The 13,072-nt window shown below is 35.6% G+C and overlaps 1 protein-coding gene across 2 annotated transcripts in view; it reads right to left on the bottom strand.

Moving 5' to 3' along the window:
• The window catches only part of CERS6 (ceramide synthase 6), a 280,641-nt gene that overhangs the window by 192,305 nt on the left and 75,264 nt on the right, over nt 1-13,072 (bottom strand). For both annotated transcript variants that reach the window (XM_019727367.2, XM_019727366.2), the window contains exon 2: nt 6,232-6,337. In XM_019727367.2, coding sequence (XP_019582926.1) covers nt 6,232-6,337 — 106 coding nt within the window. The remainder of the gene's footprint in view (nt 1-6,231; nt 6,338-13,072) is intronic.

Genomic DNA, 13,072 nt, shown 5'->3' with positions numbered 1-13,072 from the left:
CAATTCCTAGAATATAATAGGAATTCAATACTTCTTAAGTGAATGAATAAATCTTTGCATAGTAATAACTCTACCTCCTCCTTTCTAATTTTTATGCCTTTATTTTCTTTTCCTTATCTATTTGCTAATTCACTGTAAAACTTAGCACAATGCAGAACAGCGGTAATAAACATCCCTATGTGTTCCAGGCTAGAGTGGGAATACCGCTTTGTTTCTCACTAAGCAAGAGGCCAGATTTAGGGATGATATACAAATGTATTTATCATGGGGAGGAAACCTCTCCCTAGGTGATTCTGTTTTAATTAAAATGATGTTAGATTTCAGTATCCATGAAAACAATCATGCACCTTTTCTTCTTAGATCAATTAATATGATGAGTTATACAGATTTTTAAAATATTGAATACAGGGATGGCCTTACATTTCTAGAATAAATCCTATTTGGTGATGGTGAATAATTCTTTCAGTGTGCTGCTAAGTTTGGTTTCCTAATTTGGGGGAGGGGCGATTTTTCATCAATGTTAAGTACAATAAGTCTGTAGTATTATTTTGGGGTGAAATCTTTGATAATAATGTTTTATTGCTACACAAAAAGAGAATTTGGATGATTTTCTTAGTTTTCCATGCTTTGGTATAGTTTAAAATAGCACTAGAATTATCCGCTCTTTAAGAGTGTGTTAGAATATTTGTGTGAAAGCACACACACACACACACACACACACACACAGAGGGTGCCAAAAAAAGTATACACATTTTAAGAAAGGAAAAAACTGTATTAAAATTGTAATAATATATACTGATAACAAAAGAAAAGATGAATGTCATGTGTATATATATTTTTTTTGTCACCTCTGGTATATATATATATATCAAGCAAATTATAGTTGGTAAATAGTATTTTCCTGGAATGATATCCATTTTATCCAAGTTTTTATATTTTATTTGCCATGTAAATAGAAATATATCCTTTCCATTCTCCTCTATTTCAGTGATTGTTGATTGTTGATTGTTATGTTGATGATTGTTATGTTGTAAATTTATATTTGTTTTTTTTCTTGACTGGGTTGGCTGACTTTCTGTAAAAAAATAATTATATAAATAAGGTACTTTTGAATTAATTTTCAATTCTATAGTTTCACTAACTCAATTTCTGTATTTATCAATTTCTTCCTTCTGCTTGCTGTCATTTATTTTGTTGTTCTTCTAGTGTTTAATAAGTGGTTAACTATTTTTTTAATATATACATAAGCTTTCATCTGAGCACTGCTATCGCATAGTACATATGAGTAGTGTTTTCATCACCACTGTTTTCTTAATACTTCGAAATTTTATTTTTATCCAAGAGTTGATTGAGAAAGCAAGAGGCTTTGTTTTCTGATGCCTAATATTATTAAATTGTGCCTATTTTTGAAATTTGTTATAGCTTTGCATACAATAAAAGATTAATTTTTGTAATTACTTAACAGGCAGGCACTTAAAAGTACAGTCTATATTAAGAATAGAGGGTTCTAAATGTACCTCTTAGATCTTCCTCGTTAATTATATTTTGCAGAATTTTTATATCCTGTTTTTTATTTTATTCACTTGACCTGTCATGACCCAGGGGTAAATTAAAATTTCTTACTATTAAATTGCTTTTCTATTAAATTTCTTTCTATTTAAATTGCTTTCATCAAAAAAAACAAACTCATTCTTTTTGATGAGTATATGGATACACTGATAATCAATGTATATGTATTCATAACTATTTTATCTTCACTGTGAATTGTATCCTATGGTAATAAAAAGCCTACTGTTCATTTCATTTCATCCTTTTTGGCCTTACTTCCACTTTTATACAAAATAGAAACCTTAGTTTCTATTATTTATGTCTGCCTATATATACCTGTATATACATTTGTCGTACTCTCATTTTCTATATTTGTAATTACTTTATCTTAAGGTATGTCTTTTAAGATAGCTCTGTGACACAAACCTGAATTATTTTTTATTAGATGAGTCAAACACATTTACATGTATTGCTATAATGGATCAGTTTGTTCATAGTTCCCTTAATTATGTCATGCTTTCTGTTTTGATAGTTGAAAACATTTTAATAAACCAAATATGGTTTGTCTTATTTTTGTCCTTTTTGTGGGTAATTTTTATTCTAGTGGTTATCCATGTGATCACAATACTCTCCTACTGTTTTCAGTTAATAATAATTTCATATGAGCAATATTTAAAACTGGTATATTTCCTCTTACTCCCCCACCCAGCATTAGTCAATAATTTTATCTCTCTTAGAGTTTACTCTCGTGTTGTTAAATATGCTTGTACTTCTTTTACTTGATTTGGCTGCTTAAGCTAATATTATTTGACTCCCAGCTACTAGAGATTATGCAATTCGTGAATCTATTCTGCCTCTCATCTTCTTTCTCCTTGCCCTCTCAATGACTATTAGTTGTATAATTTCCACATTGTGAGAGTATATAGCATTTACATTCTGTTCTGTCATCCTTATCCTCACATTTCTTTCTTAGTTCAACTAAGTTCTACACTTTAAATATATTCAAAACTTGCTAACATTCCCAGTAATCCCTTGATCAGTTGAAATTAATGATTACAATAATTTCTTCCAAAAGGACTCATGGGAACAAGTCTCCCAAGTTTTTGCATGTTCAAATCTCTGTCTTTAGCCTTTATGCAGTAAAAAACAATTTGCCTAAATATAAAATTCTTAGTTCATATTTTCCTTGAAAATATTGAAAATGCTGTTCTTTCAAATGTTGCTACTGAGAAGATTAAAGGCATGCTGCTGATATTTTTCCTTAAATAAGTGATTTGATTTTTGTGCTTGGCTATTCAAAGACTTATTCTTTTATTTTTCAAGTCTAACAATTTGAATAATGTAAGTCTTGGTGTTAACCTTCTTGGATCAATTTTTACTATTACATTTTCATTGACATTAAGATAAATTTCCATTTGTTTTAGGAAATTTTTCTTGAGTTATATCTTTCAAGATTTATTGTACTTGGCTTTTCTTTAAGGGATTTCAATTACACAGACACTATATCTGCTTGGTCTATCTACCTATTTTTAGCTCTTTTTTGTTTCATTTAATTCAGTTTTATTATCTCTATCTCCCATGTTCTTTGTTGAGTTTTCTGCAATGTCTAGCGTTTCCTGTGTTCTTTCTAATTTTGTCTTCATTTCTGTGATAGCTTCAGTACTTTTTTTCCTGAACCTACCAGCTCACACTGTATCTCTTCCTGTTGACCAACTATTTTTTTCCTTATGTATTGTATTTCTTTTTTGTGGTCTTCCTTCAGAATTGTTGCTCATTGTTTGTATTTATGGTAAAATGTTTGATCACAGTTTTCATTTGCCCTGTGGCCTCATTTTTCTAGTGATGATTTTTGTTAGTAAGCGTTGCTACACATTCTTTTTCTTGTCTTTGATGATGTGTGGGTTCCCTCTTTATTACTCCATGAGTGAGTCGGATTTTCTTGACTAGCTCCTGGTAGTATGGGGGCAGTGAGAGGGCCTTGCAGTTTAGCTGCCACCAAGGCAGACCGACTCCTGAAAAAGTGCCATCCGTGTGCTTTTCTCTGTACTTCTGCCATGTCTCTGAATTAAACTGAGTCTAGGACATCTGCCAGCCTTGCTCACCAGTTCCTGTACCTAGTGCTGCAAAAAGTGGACCGAGCTTTTGTCTTAGCTTCAGGAGCTATCTTTTTTGCTTGCTTTCCTGAAATCTACCCCCAATGGGCCCTCCGAACACATTCATGCTTTTCACTTGCTGCTATATGGCTTCTGCCCAACATCAAATGTTTTTTTGTTAGCTTTTATATATTTTTTGAAATCTAGAGATACGTACCTCCTAGTTTGTCAAACATAAAGTTTGTGAGCTGTTCCTTCTTTTGTGTATGTGTATATATTTTCTAGTGTTGTGTTTTTTAATTATACTCCACAGGTGGTTTTTTTTTTGTTTTTTTTTTTCCTTTTTAAATATTTCCACGGAAAGAAATGGATAGTGCTGATTTACAGAGACACTTTTATACCAGAAACACTAGGTTAATTTTAATAACCATAATCAGTACTGGGAGGGGAAAGGGAAGTAAAAGGAAAGAATGGGGCATAAGAGGAAAATGAGGCAGAACAAATTATAGGAAGTTTACCCGTACATTTTAAAATACAGCATACCATACCAAAAGTGGATTATGATATGACGTGCTTGGATCATAAAACCTGTTTTCATAGCTGATATACATATTCGTCCCTCAATGAATGGCTCAAGAATTGATTTGGTTAGAAAACTGAGGCTGTAGGAAGATGGCAGAGAATCCCAAGGATATATATATGTATATCCTTGACTTGGAACCATGGTCACGGACAGGATGCTGGATGATCCCTCAAACACATACAGACACTGCTTGAACTCTCCAAGTCTTGCTACTTCTATTCTGGTCAACTGACCTGTTATTTTCTCATATTACAAATAACACTGGACAACTACAAAGAATTCAAGGAAAAAATTACAACTGTTGTTGCATTTATATTTAAAACATGAGGCTTCTGCTTCAATCATGTACAAACTTCCAAAAGAATCACCCTGGAAACTAAGAGAATATGATCATTAAAATTAGCTAGAAGCACATATTCTCCAGAGCAATCAACCTGGCTGCAAAATCCTTTTATTACCTTTATAGAGGAAATCTCTCCAATAACCACAATAAACATAAGGCAAGGGAAATAAAATGTCCACTGCAGGATTTCTAAAGGGAAGCATAACATTTAGGGAGAAAACTCATTTTGTAAGGCATTTAGAATAGTTAATAAGGTAAATAAAAATATGTTGTAATCACATTAAGAAATGAACCAGATAACTCCCACATATCTGCTTTTCAGGGAGTGAGGGGGGTATATCAATGCAATAAAGTGATATGTTAAGTGAAAATGCAAATTTTTTTCTTAATATTTTCTTCCTTTAAATACTGTAGGATATGTGCCGCTTCAGGTTTGAACCTGGCAATCTAAAACTACCAGAAGAGCTTTTCCTAAAATTCCATTCATTCTTCTCTTCTTCCTATCAGAGATGTAAAAAACACCTGGTGCTTTCTTCTACTTTTCCAGGAAAAATACCATTTTTAAAAAGATAGAGGGGAAAACCCCAGGGAATCTTGGCAGAAACAAAGACCATGAAATAAAACAAAAGTGTTTGACTATTTGAATTAATAGTTTTAAGACAAGTGACAAATGATGCAAATGGTCAGCAAAAACAATACCAAAAAAGGAATAAAATTTGCTTAACACTATCTAATCACATTTTAGAAGCCTGAGGAATTCTCTCAGGAAAATGAAAGAAGGAACCATTTATTATATAAACACACAATACTTCTCATAGAATGATACACTTCTGGCCCTTTTCTACGTAGTGTCCATATAAGAGTAAGATAAGAGAGACATATAAGAGTAAGAGTGAGATATTTAGATGCTGTGATTTGCTTTAGTGTCTCATGGCTTTAGACTGAAGGTTGCAGACTTCTGTCTTTCTCCTCCCCTTTTTGTTCTTAGGGAGATATCGGCTGGGGGTAGGAGGGGAGGCAATCTTTCCCTATCTCTTCTCCCTCCTCTGCTCTCCTCTTTCCACTCCTAGTTTGGATTTTACCTCTCACCAGAGTGATGTTCTCCTCCCCTATTTTCTTCACAGTGAATCTATAACTTAAAACTGTCCTGATCCTTGTTCTTCATTCTTCATGTTGCAACTCTTCTCAGCTCCAATTAGTTCCTTTTTTGTTCATACTTGCCTACATATCACAGTTGTTAGAACATACGAACAGAGCTATAAGCAAATGGGTACTTTTTTCATATATACATGAATTATATTCCTCAGCTCTACCCAGTTACCTCCTCAGAGTCCCATCCAACCCTTACACATACTGCTCATGTCACGTGAGATTAAAAGAGGCACAAAGTTAGACTGAGCACTATCTAATTTACACTGTTCTTCATAGACAAGATTCTGAAATCCACTTGAGTATAAACAAACAGGTCTCAAACGTGCGCACATTTATTCAGTTTCTCCCCATTTTGGTCTAGTCACAATGCTTGCGTGATTTCCAAGAGCACACATTCCAGCATGAAGCTAGACAAAAGTTAGCTCGCCGATCCAAGAGAGAGGGGATTGGATGATTTCAGACTGAGGGTGGTGATCCTGACAATTCACATTCCAGAAAAGGAGACTCCATACCTTTGTGATTGCAGTGAAGACCTTTTCCAGAATGGCATTTGGCTGGGCAATCTGTGGTCCATTGGCCTGAATGTTGAGGGCTATGGCACATGGTTTGGCTACAAACCTAAAAAAGAAAAGAAGTCGTAAGTTATTCTTTCTGTAGCTGTTCCTCAATGTCACCAGCTACACATTACTCAATTGCTTCCATACACTGCTGATAGGATTTTACAGGTAGACATTGCCAACACTCATATGTCAGTAACTGTAAAACAGACCTAACTTTATTTTCTCCCCCAGGAGTAACAGTGAAAAAAAAATAAATCATTATAAAACATGTAAACCTCTTGAAACTTGAGTTCAACGAGACTGAACGGATAGAAAGACAACCACTGACAAACATAAGTGCGTAAGTGAAATCTATAAACAAAACAAAGCATGACTGTAGAATGATATCATTTATAGCCTTCTTACTAACAGTTGACTAGCAACAGTCATGCTATATTTTAACTCTGAGAAAATGTTTACTAAGCATCTGATTCATGTAGAGAGTATGCTTTTGATCACCTCAGTCATTAAATTGGCCATTTTTGTCTCTATAATCAAAGTGTACTATAGTCAGCCCCAATTCCTTATGCTTTCTCAAAATGTTCTGCTTTGTGGTTAGGTCATTTGCTTCTTTCTCCTAAGGAGTAATGAAGGATGTCAAACAGCATGATGTCCCAGACAAGTTGAAAAGTCTGAAGTGATTATGAGCATCAGCTGCAGTTTTTAGCCTAAGGAAATAACTATGTCAGGAAGAATGAGAGGACTGGTCCTGTTGGATGTGTGAATGCGCTATTGAAGGAGAGCGGCTGTGGAGCCCCAAAGGTATGGTGACGTGTGCAAAACTGTTCCAAAAAGAAAAAGCATTTACAATTTTAAGAGCTGTTTTACCTAAATATTCAAGAAATAAGGTTCTGTAAATGTTCCTTTTCAGTAGTGACACGCCACGTTTTCTATTAATACAAAATAATATGAAAGTATCACCCAAATTGATTTAATGTTGGCAAAAGGTAACAAATAATAAAGGTACCAAACAGATCAGGGCTAAATCTTAGATGGAGCATTTTTAACAACAGTTGATGGAATTAGAGTAGAACGGTAAACAAAGAAGAATTTTCTTTTTTTAAGTAGGATTAATGAAATTTATATATATATATAGCACCATATGATATCCTTCTGGGTCTTATTTCAAGTAAAAGAGAAGAAATTTATTTAAACAGAAAAATGAAACACTGCACATTCAAGCCTAAACCAGGAAAGATGCACAAAGAAATGCAATATAGTACCTGCTTCATTGAGCTTTTTGAACTAAGTAAGTTAGGAAGAAAGAATAACCACCCTTTCCCAGAACATAAATCTTCTAGAAACTGGAGGTTTCCCAAAACTTTTGCATTCTCAATTCTTTTGAATATAAAATTATTTCAGACATATTACCTATGTCTCTACCCCCTTAAAGAGAAGTGTGACTTTTTCTTAATGACTCTGAGTGAATCTTCACCAGGAACAGGAATCATGGTGCTATGGCTTTAGCTAGTTGGCAAAACCAGCTAAAGTTTTGTTTGATGGGTAATGACCACAGAAGAGAGCCCAGAACTTGTTTCCTTGACAACGTTACTGGGTTTTGGTTATTTGCTTCTTCACTATATGGCATAATGAGGGGTGGGAAAAGACACGAGGTCCAGCAAAGTGAATAAAAAGGGGGGGTGGGGAATAACAAAATTAATTTGGTATAAAGACCAAAATCAAAATCAATTCTTCTAAATGGTTTCCTTTTACTCTTCCTGTTGGATTTCTCCCCAGCCCTCCCCCATCTTCTCCACTCCCATAACTTCTGAAACACTAAAATCCCTTTCGGAATTTATCATCATTTCCTTGTAACATCCTCCTGGGCTTGTACATGGTCTTCTCCCTTCTTCTAAAGAGCAAAGAGTCTAAATGCAAAGTCAGACCATGTCATCTCTATACGCACTGACGATGCCTGGGCAAACACAGGAGGAGGTCAAGAAATGTGATCAACTGGCTGTGTTCAGTAACTATGTTTTCACTGTTGCTACCATTGTTTTGAGTGTTGTTGAGAGGTTAACAGACGTCCTCTGCATGGCCCACAACAACGCCGAGGGAGAGCCAAGAAACTCACTCAACAGAATCTCTTCAAAAGCAACTTCTACTCCTTTGCTACCATCCTCCAGCAACTCCCAAAAGCATTCCAAATGGTTCTTTTAGTACCTACCACACAACACCATGTTTTATACCTCTCTCCTATCTCTTTTTGAGCTTCAAACCACTTTTTAAAAACTTTTCTCTAAATGTCAAGAACTAACATAATAGCATCTTAAAGAAGCCACATCCATTGATCAACCAAACTTATCGCATTTTGATAATCAAAATGATCAAATAAATACCATATTCAGTAAACAGATTTTTAAAGCAATGGCCAAAAGCTAGAGTGGGAATCATCTGCACCGCTGTGTGGCTGTGGAGCTCTAGCTGCAGAAATTAATCTCTCTGTGCCTCAATAGCCTCGTATGTAAAAAATTATAATAATGATAATTACATATGCATATAAATGGTGTGTGTACACAAACACATGTGTTTAAACATTTAACACATGTTAAAACATAATGTCACACAGTCTCTGTCGAAACTCTTTGATGTGATCCGTGTGTAGGGCTTTGTATCATAGCATTTACACACCGGAGCTTTTCTGGGCCAGGAACCCACTCAGCCTCAGTTGTGCTGTGCCAAGCCACATACATCCAACAAGTTCTAAAAGTACCCAGCAAAAAAGATGAGACCAGAAACCAAGACATGCAACTAAACAAGATAAGCATATCAGGTACAGTCACCACTGGCTGCCCCTGCATCATTATTAATGGCAACACCTTTACTGACCAAAGTGTCCCTGTTTGATATTTTGCCACAATAACTTTAAAGTGTCCCCATTTGAACAATAAATTGTAGTGAGCCTCATCACCAAGCTGCAGGTCAGGCGCGGGTGCACACTGAGTCCATACCAGCAACGCCATCAGGGTCTGAGTTCATCCATACCTGGGCCAAACCTTTCCAGCTCCCCTATCGTCTCATGGCCCTCTAGGGTGCTGCACCCACCCTTGCCACAGGCTAGTTGGTATGAACATGCATGTCCCTAGCCACCTTCATGAAGGCAAGAATGGCCTTCGTGAAAGTCTACGGTCTCGAAAGTCTACGGTCTCCAGATCCTAACATACCAACTCATTTAATCCTCTGTCAACCAGATGAGGCAGGATTATCATCACCCCCACTTTGCAGAGAGTGTCACAGAGGTCAGTAGCCTCTGCATCCAGGGAAAGGGAAGCAGAGGATGGCACATTTCTCTCCCAGGAAGGTCAATGATATCATCAGCTCCCCATCTTGATTTACCGGCCAGGCTAAGTCCCAAATTCTGAGGATTTGTGGGGAGGTGTGTGGTGTGAAGAGTGAAGGAAAATTTAATAGAATTTAACTGTTTAAAGATTGAAACTCTTTATATTTTAAATGGCTCATGGTGGGGATACACAATGAACCACGTGAATCTTTGAAGGAAGTTATTGCTATAGAATATTTTTATGTACATGCCTGACCTTCTGTGAGCATTCAACGAATAGATGAATGAATGAATGAACAAATCAGCTAAAATCCAATGGTAGGTACCCTTACTATCTTTTCCATAGAGGCTGTGATATTAACTCCCTTTAATACCATATCTACTCAGGGTCCTCATTTGGGACGCAGAAGGTAGGAGATGGACCACTCCAATCCTAGAAGCCATTTCTAAAATTCCTATTGTCCTATGAAGTCAAGGCTGCCCCATAGAGCTCTTGTGTGGATTCCACCAACCCCTCACAAGGTATTCTCTTTTCAACTTATCTACTATAATACAGACAGCCAAACACCTCATTTCCAAGATTTAAAATATTTCACAAGATAGGCCGGAAACATGAATTTCAAACCCCATATGGAGAGGAAAGAAAAGAAGATATAATTTTTATCTGCCTAACAGTATCCCTGATTATATGAATATACAGAAATTTTATTTGTGTTTATTCTCCAAAGAATTTGTGAATTATTGCTGGCATTTTGTTCCCCCAGAGAGCATCTTATATACCAAATAAAACCCATGATACAACTACCTACTGTCATGGTCCATGAGAGAAAAGCTTGATTTTTTTTTTCCCCTTAATGCTGGCTCTAACATAAGTAAGTTCAGAAAAGCTGTCTTCACAAGGGTTGTCTTAAAAGAGACAGAGACAGAGACAGAGACAGAGACAGAGAGAGAGAGAGAGAGAGAGAGAGAGAGAGAGAGAGGAAAGGAGAGTAGGGCAGAATACCTACAAATGTAATAGTTGTAAGGAAATATGTATTTTCAAGTTTTGAAGATTACCTCAACCTGGAAATGCTCACCTAATTACTTTTGTATCAAAGGCAGCAACACCACCTTCAAAAGATGAAACATCTATAACATACTTTCATGTAGTATAACATACTATATGAAAGTAAATACTGTAAAGATATAAACTTCAAAAAATACTAGTCTCAGTTTAAGAGCAGAGAAAACATCTAAAACATTCCTACTTTTTAATTCTATTTAACACCATGTATTTGTGTTTTCAACATGAATTGAACATCTCTGCACAGAGCACTGAGGTTAACGGTGGGCTGTAGTGTGGCTAAAAGTATACACAAAACATGAAGTGATTCTTGCACGCAAACAGATTTACAATATGGGGAACGAGATTAATGAAAAAGTAAATGTTTACAGGGTATATATCAGTTCTAATCACTTAATACTATGTTATCATATTCAGTGGGGAGCATGGCCAGAGACTTTTAGTCCTTTCTAACTCTAGCATTCCCTCCACTTTTCAAAATAATTGAAAGGCTGTGGTGGTAGATACACAAACCTACACATGTGATGAAATTGTATCGTATTAAATCTCTCTCTCTCTCTCTCTCTCTCTCTCTCTCTCACATACACACACACACACACACACACACACAAGTACAACTGGGGTAATTTGAATAAATTCAATAGATTGTATCAAGTTGATATTCTGGTTATGATATTACAGTTTTACAAAATATTACCATTGGTGAAAACTGGGTAAAGGGTGCATGAGCTCTAGTGTACTACTTCTTACAACTGCATGTGCGTTTTACAACTATCCTAATAAAAATTTCAATTCAAAAAGTAACTGGAAGGGACATTCTGCTTTTGATATGGACAAATGAGCTCCTAATAAATTGATTTTTCACCTTTAAAAAGCACAACATATCAACCCCTCAAAAACAAAACAAAACTACCTGAGGGCTCTGGAGACTGAAAAAAAGCAAGTAGACTTTGGAGATGAGTCAAAAATTGGAGCAGAAAACAAGCAGACAGCAAGCTCCCTGTTTATTTATTTATATATTTACTTTGCAACTCTACTCTCAGATCAGACAATCACAGCAGCAGATAAAATTTGATAGGAAAACACACTCTCTTTCTAGTTGCAGGAACCAGGGAAGGAACCTGGGGAAATCAGAGAGTGACTAGAGAACCGTGAAAGGGAAAAACCAGAGAAGCTGACCCCTAATTCTGTGTATAAACTAAGCATGATTCAGGCTGACCTTGGAACCATGTAAGTACAAGGTAAACTGAAAGCAGCAAGAGCTAAGGCTTAACAAACTGGATTGAGACTGAATCCACTGTCCACTGCAGGCATGACAGGCTACAATCTGAATCTAAGTAAATTGCTTAACAAAAAACAGCAACATTTTTCAGAGCAATGTGAAAAAATCCAGAATCTCTACAACATAAATTTCACAAGGTCCAGGATACAATTTAATATGTAGATGAAGAGGGAGGAAAATATGATCCAATTTTAGGGAAAATACATGCTAAAACACCTGGTGAACTTTAAGATAGATCAATATAAACTAAGCCATCTGAAAAAAAAGAAAGAAAAGAATAAAAAAATAAACAGACTGTGAGGACCTGTGAAACAATTTCAAAAAGGCTAGCATATGGGTAATTGTAGTTCTAAGTAAAACAAGGAGACAGATTGAGGAAGAAGAAGAAAATATTAGAAGAAATAATAGTCCGCAACTTTCCAAATCTGATAAAAGACATAAACGTACAGATATAAGAAGCTCAAGGGCTCAATAAAGAGAAAAGTCCAAAGAAGAGGAAAACCTAGACAAATCATAGTGAAACTGATGAAAACCAAAGATAAAGAGAAAATATTAAAAGTCACCAGACAAAAATGGCACATGGCACATTATATACAGGGAACAATAATATGAAAGACAAGGAACATCTCACCAGACATTATGGAGACTCAATGACAGTTAAACAACATCTTTAAAGTGCAGGAAACAAACACAAAAAAATTGTCACCCCAAAATTCTACATCCAGCAAAACTACCCTTCAAAGAACGAAGGTGAAAGGAAAACTAAGGGAATTTGTCTTCCAGTAAACTAAAGGAAGTTATTTAGGGTGAAAGGAAGCAAAACCAAAGGGAAGTTAAATCTTCAGGAATGAATGGAGAACATCAGAAATGGCAAATATATTGGTAAATACAAAAGTAGTTGGAAGGTCTTTAAAAGAAATCACAGCCAATCAATAACAGATGAAATACTTAAATCTGATTATAAGAAATTACATGTGCCCTACACCAGACTGTGCTGGAAAGAAACCTACCTATGAACAAATGAATATTCAAGAAAGAAGGAATGGGGAGAAGTGATTGAGACAATTCATTGCTTGACTACCAGCACTTTCATAGACTCCGACATTTATCAGTAATGGGAGTGCCATGG

Source organism: Rhinolophus sinicus, linkage group LG01 (assembly GCF_036562045.2).
Source record: "Rhinolophus sinicus isolate RSC01 linkage group LG01, ASM3656204v1, whole genome shotgun sequence".
NCBI classification, from domain to species: Eukaryota; Metazoa; Chordata; class Mammalia; order Chiroptera; family Rhinolophidae; genus Rhinolophus; species Rhinolophus sinicus.
The sequence above is the reverse complement of the archived record's forward strand: the minus strand, read 5'-3'. Positions and strand labels throughout refer to the sequence as shown.